Here is a 19,647-nt window from a genome sequence, read left to right on the forward strand (position 1 = left end):
TCTCGGCACGTCGCCATTCTAGAGGAAGAGTGCCGGCGTGCCAGTGCTGATTGTACATAGCACAGACCGTTTCCAGGTCCTCATCCGGGAGATTTCGCAGTAGAGTATAACGTATCCCGTCCTCTCCGGGTGCGGTGTTTCTATGAATGTCTGCGAGTGCGGCTTTGATTTCCTGGACAGTTATGTCAGTGCCTAGCGGGTCACTTTCTTCTCTATACGGATAGTCCGGATAGCTTGGCTTAGAGCCACGGGAGAGATACCTTTGTTCAAGGTCCTTCAGGAGCTGGTCTCTGTCTCCTCCGTACTGGTGGAGGAAAATTTGAAGCTGCCGGTTTTTATGGGATTTCGTGTTTGTCGGATTTATTAGCGACCGAAGGATTGCCCACGTTCTCGCGGTGCCCAGCGTACCACTTAGTTTACCACAAAACGTTTGCCAGTTAGCACTGGTTAGCTGGTCTGCGTATTCCTGGGCTGCTCTCGTAATTTGGGATATTCTGTAGCGCAGTTTTCGATTGAACTTTTGCCGCTTCCATCGCTTCGAGAGACCTCGGCGCGCGTCCCACAGATGTAGGAGATGCGGGTCAACCTCGGGGGTCTCTGTCGTCGTTGTTATGCGGCTAGTCGTTTTGTTTAGATCATTGCGTAAATCACTGAGCCAACTGGCATAATTTTTGGGGCTTTCATCTCCTGTGGCTCGATCCTTACGGATTACGCGAAGCTTGGTCCAATTTGTAATGCAAATTTTCTTTTCAGGGCGTTTGTAACTTGTGTGATTGATGCGGATGATGAGAATGTGGTGATCGCTACCCAGCGTCTCGCCAGTGTTCAGCCACTCGCCCTGGACCCCCCTCGTGAAAGTGAGATCCGGGCAAGTGTCTCTCTCGACGCTATTTCCCTGGCGACTTGGCTGGGTATGATCTGTTATGAGGGTGAATCGGTGATTATGTGTGAGGTCCCAAAGCCGGGTGCCCTTTGGTGTGTTACTGCGATAGCCCCAGGCCACGTGTGCGGCATTGAAGTCACCGCACATTACGGACACCGGGCCCAACTTGATGAGTTCCAAGAGTAGATACCGAAAATTGTCCCACCGAGCCCGAGGTGCACTGTATATATTTAAGATGTACAGGCTATTTTGTCTGGTGTCCGCGGGGACAACCTCAATGATTTGATGAGGGATATCTGACGTGAGAGTAGTATGGGTATAGGCGAGTTTCCTGGACACAAGCGCGCACACTTTCGCCTCGTCCGAGCCCCTAATGGCCTCGTAGCCACTGATAGTTACAAGGGTGGCGCCCGGCTCTTGGAGAAGTACGATGTCCGGCGGTTCTGACGATGCGGCAACGTACTGTTGCAGCGAGCCCCGTTTAGATCGGTACCCCCTGCAATTCCATTGCCACATCGTCAGTCCCGCCGTTCTATTTTGCATTTGCATTGCAGGTGCCATCATTCTGTAGCTGGGCTGGGCGAACGTACGGGTGAGCGCGCTCGCTTGTCGCTAGTGACGGCGCTGAGGTAGGTGTAGCGCGTGCGGCTAGTGAGTATGAGGAGGATGATTTAGGGGGAAGGGGTTGTGCCGTGAGCTCTCTCACGCTCTACTTGAGTTCGTTAGTATTCGGGAGGATGAATGCTTACGGGGGTATGAGCCATTGATGATAGCTTTTGTTCACGGAGAAAAAAATGCATGGAACCCTAGCCATATACAGCTTCGCTGTAAAAACGACGCTCTGATGATGTTATGAAATGAGGCTCTGGTTTAATCTGGAACTTTGCTTTCATGTTTAGTAATGTACAATCAATTTTCCCCTTGTTTTATTTAGGGATGTTTCATCACATACATGTAATACCGCTCATTATGATAAGTGTTTCAAGTGTTTTAGGAACCTTGAACCTTGTGATTAAAACACTTTTTTCACACATTGTATATACACTGTAAGAAGTAATTGTCTTTGCACAGATTCGTGTTTACTAATTCTTGTTGTTCTAATTCATACTTTCTTGTGTATTTTGCGTATTTTTGTCCCATTCATTGTAATCCCCTCCCCTCTCACGCAATGCTCTCTGGGCTCTTTAGGGTATTAGAATAAAAAAAAAGTGTCAGTACGTCAGCACTCATGCTGCACATTGCGCAGACAGGCAACAACAGTTTATATGCACACTTTATTTACAGTAAAACCCGCGGCTGAGGGCGCAGAGACAACGCGCGGAGGAGACGCCGCCGCTGGCCTGTCTTGGTTGTTCCCTCCGTCAGGGCAATCAGACCGTGCTGGTGTCACGAGACTTGTAGGTGATGCCCCTGCTCTTCAACTCACGCACTGTCGCCATCGGAAGTCGGCCCGACACCGAGATGGCGTAGATGCCCTTAGCCTTGCGGCCTGCAAGATAAAAGCCAAGATATATTTTTGTTAAGGAACCCGCATTACGATTTGGCATTCGTGTACTACACACACACAAGGGCCCATTTGGATGGGGCGTAAAAATACGCCACACAAGAATACAGAACGACGCAGCCTGTTGGAATATCTACGTGTCTTGTTGAGGGAGAACGTAGAGAGGAAGAGCAGCTATTTTCTTCAACTCTTCAGGGGAACACGTCAACGCGAAAACGATGCGGACAGGGACTGTCCACGTATTTTCTCGTTGTAACACATCAGGTAAATTGTGCGAGTAACAAAGAACAACGATGCGCTTTCATCTCTACTTATCAATATGGATTTGCACCACCTGTACACTATCTAGGGTTATGTTATACAGTAGTGCTTTCCCACCGTATATATATATATCTGCTTTTCTTTCCCCTCATATACATGCTAACAACCTCCAGAAAACTACATACGTGGCTAAAACCGATGACCATAAGTTCAGCAGACGGCCGATAGAACAAATTCATTGAATAAAGACAACCCAGCTGTACTAAACGCTGCAGACAGGATACACATACTCTATACCGGGTGTTTCAGCGAACACTTTTAAACATTTTTAAAAATTGCCTGTTGCAGATAGCACAATTCTAGTGCATGAGCTGGTCTACTCGAAAAGGCGGACATTATTTGCACAAAATATTCGAATACATAATCCACTCATTATAGAAAGTTCATTAATTAAGTTTTTATCCAATTACTTTATGGCACATATTGCAATTTACAAATTCTAGACGGGGAGTTCGCAAGGCGATCCGGATCCACTTGGAACGAATTCTCAGGATGACACCAGTTTCGAGATATTAATTCCCAAACTTTGCCGACGAATGCATTGGCATTCCAGTTGCTTTTGCACTTCAATGCATAACACGACGTTTTGCTGAGAAAGTAAGTGTAACAACAATGCACTTTTACCGCAAGGTTGACGGCGCGTATCTCGTAAATGGTGTAATCCACACAATTACCTTCAAGTGGATATACCTTGCAGTCTCAGCCGCTGGAATTTGTAAATTGCAAGAGGCGCCATAAGTTAATTCGCTAAAAAATAATTAGTGAATGTTGTTTAATTAGTCAATTATTCATTTCAATTTCTTGTGCAAGCAATGTCCGCCTCTTCGAGTAGACCGGCTTATGGAAAAGAATTGCCATATCTGTCACACGCAATTTTTAAACATGTTTGGAAGTCTTCGCTGAAACACCCTGCATGTCTACGCACAGAATGCAGGCACATTCATGTCAAAATTATGGCGTTCGTCACGGCGTCCTTTCTCTCACTTCCACTATCTTTACTTTAGCACAGGGCGGAATTTCATTCGCCTTCTATCTCTACCCCCCCCCCCCCCTCCCTTCCCCACTCACTTCGGCACGCAGACTCACACGCGTCTGGAAACTACGCCAGACGTTCGCACGTAGATCTTCGGAAGCGGAACGGCTTCCTCCCTTAGATACAACAAGCCATCCAGCAGCCGTCTCGTCTTGCGTAACACGCCCGAGTTTATAAGTTATGCTCCCGCCAATGCATGAGACGCTGTCGGATATGGACGGGCTCGGTGGAAAGAAGCGGTATGGACAAAGCGAAATGCAGAGATCGTTGGGGTGTGAGGGGAGGGTAGTGAAGGTCGGATGCAGGGGTGGATCAACGCCGGCATACGAGAGGAGGCTTGATACAAGATCCAGACGAACGTCTTCACTATGCGCGCTCTTTTGAGCAGCACAAGCGCGCAGCCAAGCAAGCAATACACAGAGCAACCCCCCCTACAACTCCCACGTGAATATAGCCACACTAAGCGGAATATGCGATCAACTTCTTTTTTATTTCAAGGTCGGCCCCGAACGCCCATCCGCCGCCCACCGAAGGGAGGGAGGGCTATCTCCTATGCAGTGCTGCTCTCGCTGTGCGAACGCCAGTGCAAGGCGTCGTGCCATGCGCATAGCAACGGTCGAGCTGGGAGCCATGCATCACGGCCCTCGACGGAGGGGATGTACGCGCACTTCGACGCGGGGCTGCGAAGCGACTTTGGCGAGGCTTCCACCAGGGGCGTTTGCAGAAAATTTGAGACTGAGTGATGTTCGTCGTTGATAAGCACAGAAAAAGTGGCAAGTTCCGCTAATGCTGTAGGCCTTGGTCTACCTTACGATGACAATTTATTCAAAACATCGGTTATTAGCAACAACATAAAATAAACCAGGTTTGTTTCTCTGTTGTTGTTTTTTCGGCGCACTGAAGTCCGAAATACGGGACGAGGAACAAGTTCGAGATAAAAATAAGTGAGGCTGGCTGGCATGGCGCACTTAGGTCGCGCTTTGTACTCATCGTAGAAACAATAAAGGAGAGAAAGAGAATACAAAGGCATGTGCTCCCCTGAGGAGTTCGCGATAAAGCCGACTTCTCTGCCTAAGAAAGTAAATTGCATTTCAGGACTGTAGTCCAAGCTTGACACTGCCAATGTTTCTAGTTTACTCGTCAGCTTCAATTTATGCGTCTAAATTAAGGATTGATTTAGCTTTTTCGGTGAGCATATAGCTCGTGGAAAAGCTACGACGGAAAAAACTGGCGCAAATTCATATTAAGCGTCGGCGATGGGGCCAAGCGCACGTATCGTAGTGAGTGTATCCTACGCCCGGATAATTATTTCGACGCTAACAACACTGAGAAGGTGATTCCAGAACTGTAGCGTGTATCTCGGAAATCAGCACAATCTTAAGTGGCACCCGCTGGCCGCAGCTTTCAAGGACGAGCGTCCAGGAAACACTTCCAGAAATATGAACCCGATGCTTCCAGTCCATAGAGAGGAGCTCCGTTCCCAAAGAGAGGAGGCCTCGTCGTCTCACTACCGCCACTTTTGTACACGTTTCCCAACTAGCGCAAAGTTCCAGAGAAAAAAAAGAAAACGAAAGAAGGTGGTGGCGGCGACGGCCACGTGAAACGGAAACTCGCTTCCTTGTGACCCACTGGCCCCTTCTGCTCACAGCGCGCGGCACTGACCAACGCCGACTGACCTTGGCAGCGACCGGCCTCTCCCACACAAACACAACTCGCGGAAGAAGAGTGCAAAATAGGAAGCGCATTCTCTGCCCGATATTTTCACAATGGAGAGGGGAGTGTCGGCAAGGTGGCTGTGTGTATGCGTGTGTGTGTGTGGGGGGGGGGGGGGGGGGGCGTCTGCGTTTACTGCGACAAACGCACACAACAAGCACACATGTACGCATACAACAGGCACGCATGTGCGGGGGTTGGGCTTGAGAAGCAACAGCGCTGACGGATCTGCTTAGTAGCCGGCGAGAAATAAGCACCGCCACGGAGAAGGTGTGGAGCATTTACAAGGTCTTCGTTTCACACTGACCGCTCGACCCTGGAGACGGGGCGGGGGGGGGGGGGAGGGAGGGGGGGGGGGTTGCGATGACTCTACACATTGCAGCAAGTACCTCCGATCCCCGCCGACGTAACCTTCGGACGACCACCGCCAACACGTGGGGAGGTGGCAAGGACGCAAGTACCACACTCGAGTCCGAACGCAACCTTCAAGGAGTCGGACGCGGCGGCGCACAATGAAGGGTGTTTAGCGCGTCCCTTCGGGAGCATCGTGGAGCCGGTGTTATGAGAGATGGGAAGAGAACGAGACTTTCAAGGTGAAGCCACGTGGGGAAGTTCGTAAAGGCACACCGGCGATCCCAAGGGCGAGGATTTCTCTCCCATTGCGTGCGCCTTTTGCACGTGCAACAAACACATGGTTACGAAGACACCAGGGAGAAAAAAAAACACTTGAGCAATTTCGAACGATAAAGTGTTACCTAAGAACTCGTATTTTTATTATCTCCAGTTAACATGTTGATTATTAGCAGAGAAAAAGTTAACTTTTTTTCTGCCCCCTTAATTGCGTATAGATAGGAATGTCAGTGTGACGTCACGGATTTCAAACCGCTCTTTTTCTTTTTTTTTTCGTACAAGGAGCCACTGTGGCATCAGCAAAAGTTCTTGAAACTTGCCGGGTTCAGTCTTGGGCTGTTTTTGAACATAGCGAGGGGAAAGAAGAGCGTCTGCTCTACTCATGCATCGCGGCACGCGCGTGAGCAGGATTACTTTACGGATTTCGCGATTTTCACAGGTTTAACGTGCATCTTCTCACGGTATAGAAGTGACCTTTATGGTATATTAAAACACCCTTTCCCCAACAAACCTTGAGCTGTGTTTCCTTTCCAGTGTCCCTTTAAAAGGGGCAATCGAATGTGCGCTGCTAGTACGTGGGCGACTGCCTGCACGTTTAGAAAGCGAGATGGCGGCATTTGCATCCAGTTCCCTCACTGCCACGTGGATTGTGCGCATACCATCAGCGGACAACCGAAGCGAGAACAGGCCACCGCAATGAACACAGAAAGTGTAGGTGCTTTCGCTAGCATATTCTCACGGCTGCTTTTTACTACTAATACTAATACTAAAATACTAAAAACGAAGCACTGGCTGGTCCTGAGCGGAAAGGAGGAGGTAATAACTGAGCACCGCACGTAGACGTTCTAATCAGACAGACCAACACGTACACTATCGTCAAGTCCAACCTTCCCATTTTTTCTTGATGTGACATTTAAATTATTATTCGTCCTTTCTTTTGTTTTTTGTTTTCCTTTTTATTCCAGGTACAGTGAATTATTCAAGAATAGTGGGTTGCCTCGGGACGGGACTACAGCTCGAGTCGTCGTCATCAGCCAACTTTATGTTTCCTTCGGGACAAAGGCCTCTCGGCCGCGATTTACAATTACCCCTATCATCTTGGAAAAGCAACGGTAACGGTCCGGACCGCACAACAGCGATGCAAAAGACGGATATGGCGCTGGCTCACCACTGAAACATTTATTGAAGAAGCAAACACATATGAAAAACCCACAGGCATCACATGACAGTATAGGGTCATGCAAAACCAAAAAACCGTGAATGTATTTCATCTATATAAAGTTCAGTGTTTGACGGAAGCCCGTCTGGTCGGGATGAAACGTGATGAAAAGATAAGAGAAAACCCGGGGCACTACGCCGACCAAAGTAAAACTTAAAGCAAAAGACGCTTCGGCTCCCACACGGGAGCCATATACCCATACTATATATATATATATATATATATATATATATATATATATATATATATATATATATATATATCCATGTACAAGAACACATGTGAGAGTTTCAGGACAGGATGCTCAAGTCACCGAAAGCAAACAAGATTCCGTAAGCATAACGTCGTCCATGCGCGAGTACGAAAACTATCCAGCAATCACGAAATGTAAATTCCGCGTCATTAACCCAAGTGACGTATATACGGCCAGCTTACGCTCTTACTGGGACATTTCACTATACGCGTTTTATTTATAAATATACCTGCAACTGTTTCCATCTCATCACAGCAATTATTCCTCCGCGTTTTCCCTTCCCGAGGTCCACCTATCGCGCTGTTATTACCGGTTATTGCGCTACCTGCCCAGCTACCTTTTTTCATCTTAAATCACAGCGGGATATTGGTCACACCAGTTTTCTCTTCTTAACCACAACGCCGTCTTCCTCTCTCTTAACGTCGCGCCTGTATATTTTTTTTTTTTCGTTCCATCGCTCGTTACACGGTCCGACGCCGTGTTCGACAATTTTCCAAAACCACGCGCGTTAGAGGACGGACTCGCACGTTTCGATGCACGTGCCGAATAGTCACCGCGGCCATGTAAATTCTTTGTAGACGTTCAAGAAACCCCGTACACCATCGTCACGCACCGACGGCCATCAATGCGCCCAGCAGCAACAGGAGGCGACGAATCCTTTCCGCCTTCGTAGTCGGAAGAGAGAGAGCACGATCACGCAGCGTAAGCACCGACGATCAATTCCGAGAAAAGTACTCCACGAGGCAGATCTATTTCTTTTGAATGCCGGCACATGTCCTCCGCAGAACCAAAAAAAAAAAAAAATGTGCAGCTGAGCGATGGAGCTGCTCTCCAGTCGCCTCTTATTACCAATCGGTATGTAAAAAATGCGATAAGCTCGTCTTTTGTTTAAATACCACGGTTATAGATGCTGCAGACAGCATCGCTATAAATGGAGAGTAACCGTTTGCTCGTGTTTCCTTGTAAAAATCCGTATTCATTGGCCTAAACACGGATATGAAGATGCCACAATCTGTGGTCGTTTGGTATGCTGACGCTGCTGATCCTGCGTAGATTTTCATGTCAACTCGCGGTGTTAGAAATGCACTTCTCGGAAGCTTTTTTCGTCTGTGACGACGTAGTGCTCTAGATCGGATTGGTGTCAATATTCGCAAAAGCTTACTGAAAACTGTACTTAATCTATACTTCCACATTTAGTTCCGCATGCGTCTGACTTATGTATCCGAAATCAACATTTTACGCAATCGCCTGAGAGTCAATTTTTGAAGAAGATTAAAATCAAGATACCCAAATGGGTACCAAGAGTTGTGAAGGGTGTGTTTGACTTAGGAAAACAAAACAAACAAGAAGAAAAAAACTACCGCTACGTCGTCTACCAGTTGTTTCAAAACTTCATTGCATCTTCAACGCAAAAGTACCTAAAGAAGAAGAAAGAATGAGAAGAGGAACAAAATAGTAAATGCCAGTAACTCTCAAAATATAAAGTTACAGCTGAATAAAACGAAGCAATGCGGCTGGAAACCAGTAGACAAAGAAATTGTCACGAAATAGCATAGAAAAGCGGCGCATAGGATGGAAATCAACCGCACGTGACTAAAACCGCATAAGCACCACCATCTTCACCAACGAACCGGCCAGGATATCAATTAAAAGACATCGGAAACTCTGCGAAGAGTCGGCGACACACAGGGGAGCAGAAAAAAGTCACTAGCGCGTATACACGTGTGCTTGAAATAGGCGCGTACGGAGTAATCAAAGCAAAAGTTATATGCAGTGGCAGTCTGTCACAGAAAGGAACAATTAACACGACCGATCATGTACAATTAATTCAAGCCCACACTTCTCAGCAGTGGCTCACAAACAAGAAGACTCGAATGCGAGCAACCATCATCCCGTGGTCATTCAGTCCAACGACGATAATTACAGTAAGCATTGGCTACCGCAAAACAATGCGATTCGATCGTAGATTTATCTCGAAAACAGTGTATCAGAAGTCGACATATGGAATGACCGCGCGCGACCTGGCTCCACACATACGCGCACACAATCCCGAAATCAACAAATGCTCAAACACCGGAGAGAAACCACAAATGATGGCGGGCCAGGCGCAATAACGCGATTGAACGACGGGTGGCGGTCTGAATTCACGACTTTCGTAAGACAATAACGGCTGCGTTTCGCGCCCTCTTTAGGGCAGAAAACTTGTCGCTTCCCTCAATCACGCGTACAGGCAAGCGTGTATGTATAAAGTATCAAAGATCGGGAAAAGATTGAGCCATCCTATATTCAAATTCTTTGCCCATTCATTGATTCATTTATGCGGATCCCAAAAGGCTGAAACGAAGCTTCACGACGGCTTCCATCACAATATCAATAATGAGACGCTGGTGGTCTTGCGGGGCTGGTAGAATTGCGAGTACTAGTGTATGTGCAAAGAAGCACAAGACGTAACGCTTTACGTTTAACGCGTCTTGCATCTCTTGCAGAGATGTGATCAATCGCAACTACCCATTGAGGCTTTGGTGACTGTCCTTTAGGGCCGCATTGAGCCGTAGGAACACCATTTTCAACGTATAGGCCAGCGGCACTACGCAGCTGCTTCTCCAAAACCCTCTCACGCTAATGCCGCAGCTGTTCGTGTTCTCCCTTTCCGCGCCTCAGCTGCATAAGAAAGCCCCCCCCCGCGTCTACCCGGCAAGACAGCGACGGCAAACTGAAAAAAAAAAAGAGCCAAAGAAGCAAAAGCACACCTGCTACACCTAAGCGGCTGGAATGCATTATCAGGATGAGCCCACTCACGCCTTTCATAGCACTGCCTCCAGGTTCGACCCAGGTTGAAGGTCACACTAAAATCGTTTCGAGGACACATATCGTGCACTGGTGTGAGGTTCGGCCAAAAGGCTTTGATTACACAGTCTCCGGGAAACGCCCACAGTACTCCGTATCCGGCCCATTTTTCTCGCCGAGGTTCATGACGACGATATTCCAAACCCGGGGAGGTAAGCTAAGAAAGTTTCGTTTTAATGAAAAAAGACGGAGCGCTTGCTTCCTTGCTGCCGTCGCAACAGGTGTCCGCGATGTGACGCGCCAGTCAACGTCGACGTGGTGGATACGTCTCTAAACTTATGCCACATGCTAACACCGCGCGACAACGCGTCTATGTTCTATGACAAAAGGTTTTCGCGAAGGACGCCTGAACGTACATTTTTTTTTTAAAGCGAAAGCAATCCATATACGCGATACCGTTGCGAAGGACGGATACAGAGCAAACGCCTCAAAGGCTGTATCTCCGGAGAACAGCGGCCAAGTTACACTCGCGGGAACCGGACACACGCGAACGCCCTTCGATGCCCGCCTTCGGACCGAACAAAAAACATCTGCTTTCGCGCAGTGAACGTGTTTCTGTAATTTATTACGACAGCCTGCTAGACGGCCGAGAGACGCCCCTACTACTCCCTGCCGGGCCCAGCCCGGCGGTCCACTCGATCGCGGTGTCACATAAAGAACGGAAAAGAATCCTCAGGCGCGCTGCGCCCGCTTCGTGCTCAGTCCCGGAGCTACATAAATACACGAACTACACTCATATCGACGCATGGAGTATCCATGTACTACGCTAGCTAGCGCCCAGTAGCGACACCTCTGGTGCGACAACGCAAGCGCTCACGCACGTTTGACGCGTTCGATGACACTGCCGCCGCAAGGACGACAATGCGCGATAACTAGGGAAGACTTGCGACCGCAACGTGTTGTCCGTAAGACGTAACAAGCCCAGAGGCGAGCGGCTGATAACGCAAGCGGGAAAGGAGCGCGCAGAAAAGAAAAAAAAAAAGAAAGAAACGGTCACATCAACAGGTGGACACCCCAAGCAGCCCAAACGGCATACGGTACCTCGGCGACCGTATATTTGCCCGTGAGGGCTGAAAACATACAGGCTGCTACTACACGTCATGCGTAAGCGCCAACCCCCCAGACAGTGTGCCGCTCAGTAACACTTCCTTTCTTTTATCTCTTGACCCCTCCCCCGTTCGAGCTTGAATAGAAAATAAAACGCGCCGGAGATCGCACGGTGTGACCCCCTGACCATGTTTGCCGAGCATCTTGTCCGATGAAAGGGACATCGTAAATTCCGACCCTGCCTCTCGGCGTAAAATAGATTTCTCCCCCCAATGAATGCTGAGAGAACGGAGGCAGACGCTATTTGCAGGGAGTAAAAAGTGAGACAGATTTCGCTCTACGTCGATTTTTTTTTAATCTCGAGAGGAAACGTAAAATATTCTCGAGGTGTGACGACGATCTCGCCGCGCTAAACCCGACTGGTGGATAGAAAAGGGGCTGGTCTCACGTGCGCGGTGCTTGCGAAGACATCGCTGCTAAGACGAACACATAGATATACCAAGAAAAAAAATTTAAAAAGAAAGCGAGAGAAGACCAGTAGCTGATTTCATGCGTGCACCACGGCCGGTGAAGAATGTGGCTGGCCAGGCCGCCGGTCGGAATATCGTGACCTTCGCGCGGGTCGCGAGCCGCGTAAAAGCCGAGGGGAAAAAAAAAGTTACGATTCCGGGAACCGAGGTTCGGGACCCAAGAATATGAGACGGGGAGGGCGCGGGCAATGATGCTGAGCGAGCGAACCACACAGGCGTGCACTGCCGCCCGTGTTCGGTTGCGCGAACACAATTCTTCCAGCGAAATGAAGCGACCGCGGTGAACGAACGCGGCACCGGTAAGCTAAAGACGGGACCGAGAGTGAAAGCTAGGGGGAAATTTTAATTTGAAAAAAAGGAAACGCATAACGTGTTCACCTCTTCGTAGGCACACCCCCACCCACCACCCCTCTCTCTTTCCCCCCTTGATATTCCTTTTCCTGTCTCCCTTATGTCTGCGGTTTGTTAGAACCCCCTCCCATCCGGAGTGTGTGAAGTGCGCGGCGCGAGACACAGAAGGCAAAGCTTTGGTCACGCGTACGAATAACGGATATTTCTAGCGGCATCTCCTCGTAAGCGCATACCCTGTATAGACTGGAAATGTGACATCGGCAAGATTCACCGAACATCTGCGTCCCGTCGCATAGATTCCAATGCCAATGACCCGGCGTGGGTACAAGCGGGGAACGAAAGGAAGAAAATAAGAAAAACACTACGGCCGAAGTGCAACCGAACCTCAACTATCGGAAATCCGTAGGAAGTGGAGTGTTGACCGAATTCAGGAGTCTTTGCCGAAGCGGGCTGTACCGTTAAGATGCCAAGTTGTTACAGGCTATTTTAAGTTGGAGACGTCAGTGATTACGAAAGGAGAGGGGAAGGGGGGGGGGGGAGGTGCGGATACTTACCGAGCTCATTAAAGCAGCGGCGCTTTGACGCGAGAACACGGAGACGTGTACTCTCCGGACTATGTCTAGCGCGAACGGCGTTCTATCTAGACAGCGTCGAAAGACAATGTCCGCTTTAACGGATCTAGGAGTCGCCTCATAGAAAAAAAAAAGCAACCAATGCAAAAACAAAAGTAACCAGTAGCACGTGCCAAAGTTCGCCATAACGAAAATCAAACAACGACGCGGTGCGTCGAGAACAGGCTCTGCTGCCGTGGCGCCTTAAGTGAAATCCGCGCCGGACGCATCTACCGGCGCGGGCAGTCTCGCATGCATTCCCACCAGTGCCTCCGCCGTTGTCTTCGCGCGTACTTCAGGTCCAGAAACTCTCGGATGTAATTTTTTCCGCAAAGCTTTGTTTGCCTAGCCTCCTTCCCCTTGGCTTCCTGTTTCTCCGTCGGTTTCTCGTCGATAGAGTAAACTGGACCGATCCCGGAGGCCATGTAATAGCAAATTGGGCAGATCACGGAAGAGCCGCAGGAGGAGAAACGAAAGAGAGGCCGGCCTGGCAGAGCGTGTTGCTCCTCGCCGGGATAAGGGGATGCGGAGTAACATTGAGGTAGGTCACGCTAGTGGCGTTATCAAAACTTGAGCGATGCCGGAGAGAGTGCAATAATCAAAGGTGGTGACCATGTGGGCCGATCCTTACATCCGAGCAAAACGTGCGCCCTCGCAAAGGTTTGAATGTGGTTCGTAACGCAAGCCGCTTCCTCCAGGGAGCGCAAACCTCGTAACGATATCGCATTACAGTTAGTCGCTCAGGTGTAGCGTGCGTACCTATAGCTCGTTTGCCCCTTTTCGTGGTTTGGCGTCAGTGTCGGGGTATCTGCAGTGTTGAGAGCGAAAGCACGAATAAGGTTTACAGGAGAAAGGTCGTTTACAAAGGTCCGCTCGCCGGACAGACTCGGCAGCAAAAGAATTCTCCGCGCTCGCGAGGTAGTAGGGGACTGACCAAGTGTTCGTCGGAGGTGTTGAAGCATCAAACGTGCATCGCTATGCAGGGTGTTTCACGTAACTTGTGCCAAGGATGAAAAAAAAAAAAAAAAGTCTTTAGCCGCAGCTGAATGAAACCAAAGGCATACGGTTTTCCGTCATGTGGCGCTCCATAGAGTATGTTTTATATTCCGCTTAATTACTTCATTAAGTAACATTAATTTTGCAAAATTTTTAACATTCACTGAAGGGCCAAATGCGTTTCGTTGTGGTGTAGAGGTGGTTCAGAAACGACCGATCCAATTTTTTGTGGCAACGTACATGCTGCGTGGTGATATTCTTCAGCGTTTAAAGAAAACTCGCGAAATAAGAAATAAAACCACGTGGCTGCGCACGTGCGCTATCGTATTGCATCGCTCACAACCGTGCGTCGAGCCTATCGCTTATCAGGGACGACGGTGCCTCCTTTACGTGTGCCACCGCCAATGACGCACTGTGAAGCCGACGCCTAGAGCCGCAGCCGCTCACTTCGCCACGGTCCGCGCGCGCGGTTCTTTCATCGCGATTGAGAGCGCTGCAATACGATAGCGCACGAGCGCCGTCACGCGGTTTGATTTCATATTTCGCGGGCTTTCATTAAACGCCGAAAAATATCACCACGCTGCATGTACCTTGCCACAGAAAAAAAAATTGGATCGGTCGTTTCTGGACCCCTCCTACAACGCAACGAAACGCATTTGGCCCTAAGGTAAATATCAAAAGCTTTGCTTAATTCATCTTAAGCGACTGATTAGGCGGAATATAAAAAATAAGTCTAAGGAGCGCCACGTGACGGCAAACCATATGCCGTTGGTTTCATTCAGCTGTGGCTAACCACATTATTATTTTTTTTTTAAATCCTTGGCACAAGTTACTTGAAGCACTCTGTATATGTTCCATAGCTTCGCTCACAGTTTTAGCCGTTTTAGCTTGTCCGTATACGTAATTACCATTTCCGGAATGCTGGCTTACTGAAGACGTAAACGGGAGCGGCCGGGTCGGTGGCGCCATCTTGTGGCGCAGAGTTTAACCACAGAGGACACAGTAGTTATTGTATCGTCATCATTTATTTTACCCTTAGGGTCCTTTACAGGACATTAATAGGGCGGGGGGGGGGAGGGGTAACAAGAAAGGACGTCATAAAACGGATGTAGTAATTAACAGAACGGCAGCTGTTTTCCAAACAAACAAGTACGAGGCGAGAACAATAAAAGGACAACATTTCTACCGTTAATGTTGGGTATAGTAATACCAGTAGTTTGAAATTAAAGCAAACACAAACTGTTGATACACAAAGGAGGAGGAGCGAAATAGGGAAAACCAGAAAAATATGCAAAACAAAAACAATTATTAGCAGCAATTACCGTATTTGCAAGATTCTACCGCGCCCTTGATTGTAACGCGCAGTTATACTACCGCCAACATATAAAAAAAATGAAGAAACAACTTGGTGCCGATGCTACCACGTGCATCAAGTAACAAAACCTGAGTCGAGGCGTACCGTGTTGAAACAATCTAATGGAACATACAAAGCCACACAGACACGCACACAGCTCAATCTTAACGGCTAGTCGCAATCGGGAGTCCGACGACACCTCCTTTTCGCTGTCTATACTGACCAAAAAAAGTCACCTTCAGTTACATCTAATGCAACAGAAATGTCACACGTACACTAAACTGGAAAATGGCGAGCGCAAATTCTGGCAGAAAAAAAAGAATTAACGTCCGTTTGACGGCAGTGCGGCTAGCTACCTTGCATAGAGCTTTTTTTTTTATTATTAAGAATCGGTTTCGTTTTTGATGTTGAGTATAATTAGTTACGATTGTAACGCGCACACAAACTTAAACTTTGATTTTTTTTAGCCAAGAAAGGTGCGCGTTAGAATCGTGCAAATACGGTAACATACTGACAGTCAACCAGAAAATGAAGTACGAAAGCTGCATAATAAAGAACTAACTTAAAATCATTTTTACCCGACAGTGTACGCATCTACAACAGCAGTACCAAGAATAAAATAGAGAACGTGTAAGACGTTAATCAAACAGTGTTTTACATAAATGATCAAACAAGGCATGCTGTTTAAGACTCCCTAAATTTAGCTGGATCACGCTCAAGAACGGCAGTTTCGGGAAGACTTCCATTTTTCCAATCTTCCATGCTATTTTTTTTTTCTAATTGCAGGAAGGAAAGGGATAATGTTCTCTTAAGGTAACCAAGTGACCCTGAGGCATTTGCCACAAGTTTCCACGAGTATTGCAGTATACTATCCACATGACGCTGTAAAGTATCCGTAGCGATGCAATCAAGATACAGTGCCTCTTGTTTCATAATGTTTTAACGAGAACACACATTTAACGCAAAAAAGAAACGATTGACGCGTTGTTGTTGGACAAAGCGTCGCATGTTGCTACAAGCGGACGTCGCTGTGACCGTCCACGTTTACCGTATACACTCTAAGAAGAGTTTACACCCTTTGGAGTGCCCCTTCTGCCACACAACAATAATCGTCATCTGCCTTGATGCGTTTCCTTTCTTTAACGCTGCGAGCCCGGTACTTTCCAGTAGCGAACGGCATGCGCGTTATCAGGATGATAGCATTACCGACAGGAAAGTAGCGGGCGCGGCGTTTTCAAGAAAGGAAACGCATCAAGGCAGATGACGATTATTGTTGTGTAGCAGAAGGGGCACGCCAAAGGGTGTAAACTGTTCTTAGAGTGTACTGCGTTACTTCCTTAAAGGGACACTAAAGGCAAACACGAAGTCGACGTGGACTGTTTAAGTACTATTCCACAAACCTCGCAACGCTTGTTTCGTGCCAAGAAAAGACTCAGTTTGCGAGAAAATCGTATCTGAAGGGTCCGAATAACTTTTTTTTTTTTTAATTCAAGCCTCCCGCCCTTCAACCGGGGGAGTGGTGACGTCGCATACGCCATCAGCGTCCTTTGCTGCTGTCGGTGGTAAAGCGACGCCCGATAGACGGCGGCAACGAGCCAAGACAGAGCGGCGGATTCGACGCTGCAGCTTCTTTTTGGTCAAATGCTGTAGACCGTTCGGGCATCCCGCGACATCACATGGAAGTTCAATTCCCTTCTACTTGGAGTTTGTGCGAGTTTCGCGAGCCAGCAAAACCAGCGCAGCACTGCGCGATCAGGAAAGTACGGAAACGCGAAAGCGTGGGCGGCGCAGAATCGAGCGAAAACGAAACCTTTCGACCAACCGCGTCGTTGTCAACGGCAATTTCAATTAGTTCTTTTTTCTAAACGTGAAATGGAACTGGACAAGTAGCATTTTATTTGATCTTATAATACAATACGAGGATGTTTTTTTTTGCAACTAGTAGTTGAGTACTAGTGATAGAATTTAACTGGGGAGTGCTTTCCTCATCGGGCAAGTGCTTGAGCGTCCCGGGGGAGTCTCTAATCATGTCCTGCATTTACCTTGACTTCTCGAGTATTAAGGCCTTGTTCGCTATAATATTGGTGCCTTAGGGATTCTCGAGCCCTAATCTATCCCTTTAGTTTGACTTAGTATTTCCCTTTAGTGTCCCTTTAAAGAGCAGTACGTATACGGACAAGCTGAAACTCTACAAGGCCCCCTTCGCCACTCGCAGAACACTGGGTTCACATGCCGCGTGAACCAGTGTTTTGATTTAAGCATAAGATGCAGACAATTACGTAAGTATGAAAGAAAAAAGAAAGGAATGGTTTCGTTCATAACGCGAAGCAGGGACGCGACATCTGGCGCGATGTTATGTGCAATAAGTCTTGGACAGCTTCGTCTGGTATTGGTTGGAGTAAACATCCGCAGATGCGTGCGAACGATCTGCTTTCCAGAAGGAGACGTTCTTCATTGTTCACTCTCGGCCATGTCTTCTTCGTTTGTGGAGGTTGGGAGTCCCCCGGTGGTGGAGAAGTGAGGAGACATGGCATCTTCCTCGTCTTTTCTGTAACGCCCTCCGCTTCTTACTGCTGGCTATGCTCAAGTTTGTTAAGTTCGATGCTGGTTTATTGTAGATCAGATACAGAACAAGGCTACGGTGGCCAACTGTCGAGTGGACGAAGTCTGGAGAGAGGACGCAGTTCCGGAGAGTGGTCGGTCGGCGACGGCCGACCCTGTCAGTGCCAGAAGCCCCGAGTCTGAGTGTGTACCATTTTCTTTTATTCCTTCCATATGCCGCGATTTTCAAGAAAGGCACAGTAAATGCCCGTCTTGTTACAAGACCACCAAGAAGATATATGCTGTAAACGATTAGGGCCTACGATATAAGTAGAACCACGACCAAAACGAAACTGTCCTTATGTTTATGACGATGCAACAGAAGACGAAATAGAAAAATGTGCAACCGAACTGTCATACATTATAAATAGGAAATATGGTTTGTTTGTTGTTATTCAGCAGGAAATGAATGAATGAAATTCTGACTGGTTCAAGTAGCGACTCAGATGCGCGCGTAGCGATCGCCCGGACGAGAAAAAAAACTTCATTGCGGAAGTTGTGCTCCCTGTTGGTGACGTAGAGACACGCGGCCACTTCTTCATTCTTTTTTTCCCTATCGTGCCTTTCGCATTTTACCACAGGCGTCGTTTAAGCTCTCTCCATGTCGGTGCTGGTTTACAGGTTAAGCTGCTGAGCATGGCGTCAGCCAATCACTGCAGCTAGCAGAATGACCGCGTACTCCAGGCTCATCGCTTTCTTATGCTGTCGCATCGGCGGAGCTTCTCACAGCCCCTCTGCGAGACCGGAGTTCAATTTCACGTGCGGAAACTGCGTATTTTGCTTATTTTTATTAGTTTTTTTATTCTTATTATTTTACGAACTTCGCTCAATTTACTTCGAGCAGTTCCGTTCTCGCACTGCCAGAAGACACTGACGCCGATGGCGGACATCGCGTGGCAGATATCGCTGTAACACAACTGCAGGCATCATCTGTCTGTCTGCACAGCATTTAACTGAAACGATACAAGGAAACTTAGCTCAATGCAGATTCCAACAAGAGAGTTGAATCTGCCGTAATTTTTATAACTCCTAGTCACCTTAACCAATGTACGACTATCAAAAAATTTCATGACGAAAACTTAGGCCCCTGGTTCTATCCCGGGACAAAGACATTTGCTTTCTTAGGCTTCAGAGCTTCTTACGGGCAGAATTATTTAATACTTTGGTGCTAAACTCAGGTATTGGTTTTCTTTGCAGCTTCGTGCTGTTCCCACGTAAATTATTTTCTTTTTCTCTCTTTCTCTTTCTTTCGCGAAAACGTTTTCCACCTTGCCTACTTCCGCGTAATTGATCAATCAGACTTTCAGGAATGATCGCAGCGTAGCGTCTTTTGGCGAAAATCAAAGACCCACTTTATTCTGCCACAGCAGATTTACGAGCGTCCCGCGCTTCGCGACTTCACCGGGGCCGCCGAGCGATGAGGTGGTGGCGCCATCTGTCGCCGAATCCTCGAGTTTGCCACGGTGCCAGTCAGTGCGGAAGTGCAACCTATAATAGGTGTCGACGGCGCGATTGTCCCCGAAGCAGTGAGAGACTCCGACGCACATTGTGCGACTTCACATTCGAGCACAACGAATGGCACGAAGCCAACCTGTACGTCACACATCCCTGAGCCTCGAACTCGACGGGCGGGAAAACCCTGTGCGCAGGAAAAAAAAAATGTAGAAAAGAAACGAAAAAAAAAAAGTGTATCGTGCGCCGATCTACGCGCTACATTACGTAATCGATGTAATAACCCCCGAGTTTAAAGCACT

The 19,647-nt window shown here is 48.0% G+C and overlaps 1 protein-coding gene across 1 annotated transcript in view; it reads right to left on the minus strand.

Moving 5' to 3' along the window:
* Positions 1–2,143: 2,143 nt before the first annotated feature.
* The window catches only part of spt4 (Transcription elongation factor subunit spt4), a 45,731-nt gene continuing 28,227 nt past the window's right edge, over positions 2,144–19,647 (minus strand). The window contains exon 4 of the mRNA XM_050169678.3: positions 2,144–2,372. Coding sequence (XP_050025635.1) covers positions 2,254–2,372 — 119 coding nt within the window. The 3' untranslated portion in view covers positions 2,144–2,253. The remainder of the gene's footprint in view (positions 2,373–19,647) is intronic.

This window comes from Dermacentor andersoni, chromosome 3, assembly GCF_023375885.2.
Source record: "Dermacentor andersoni chromosome 3, qqDerAnde1_hic_scaffold, whole genome shotgun sequence".
In the NCBI taxonomy this organism is placed as follows: Eukaryota; Metazoa; Arthropoda; class Arachnida; order Ixodida; family Ixodidae; genus Dermacentor; species Dermacentor andersoni.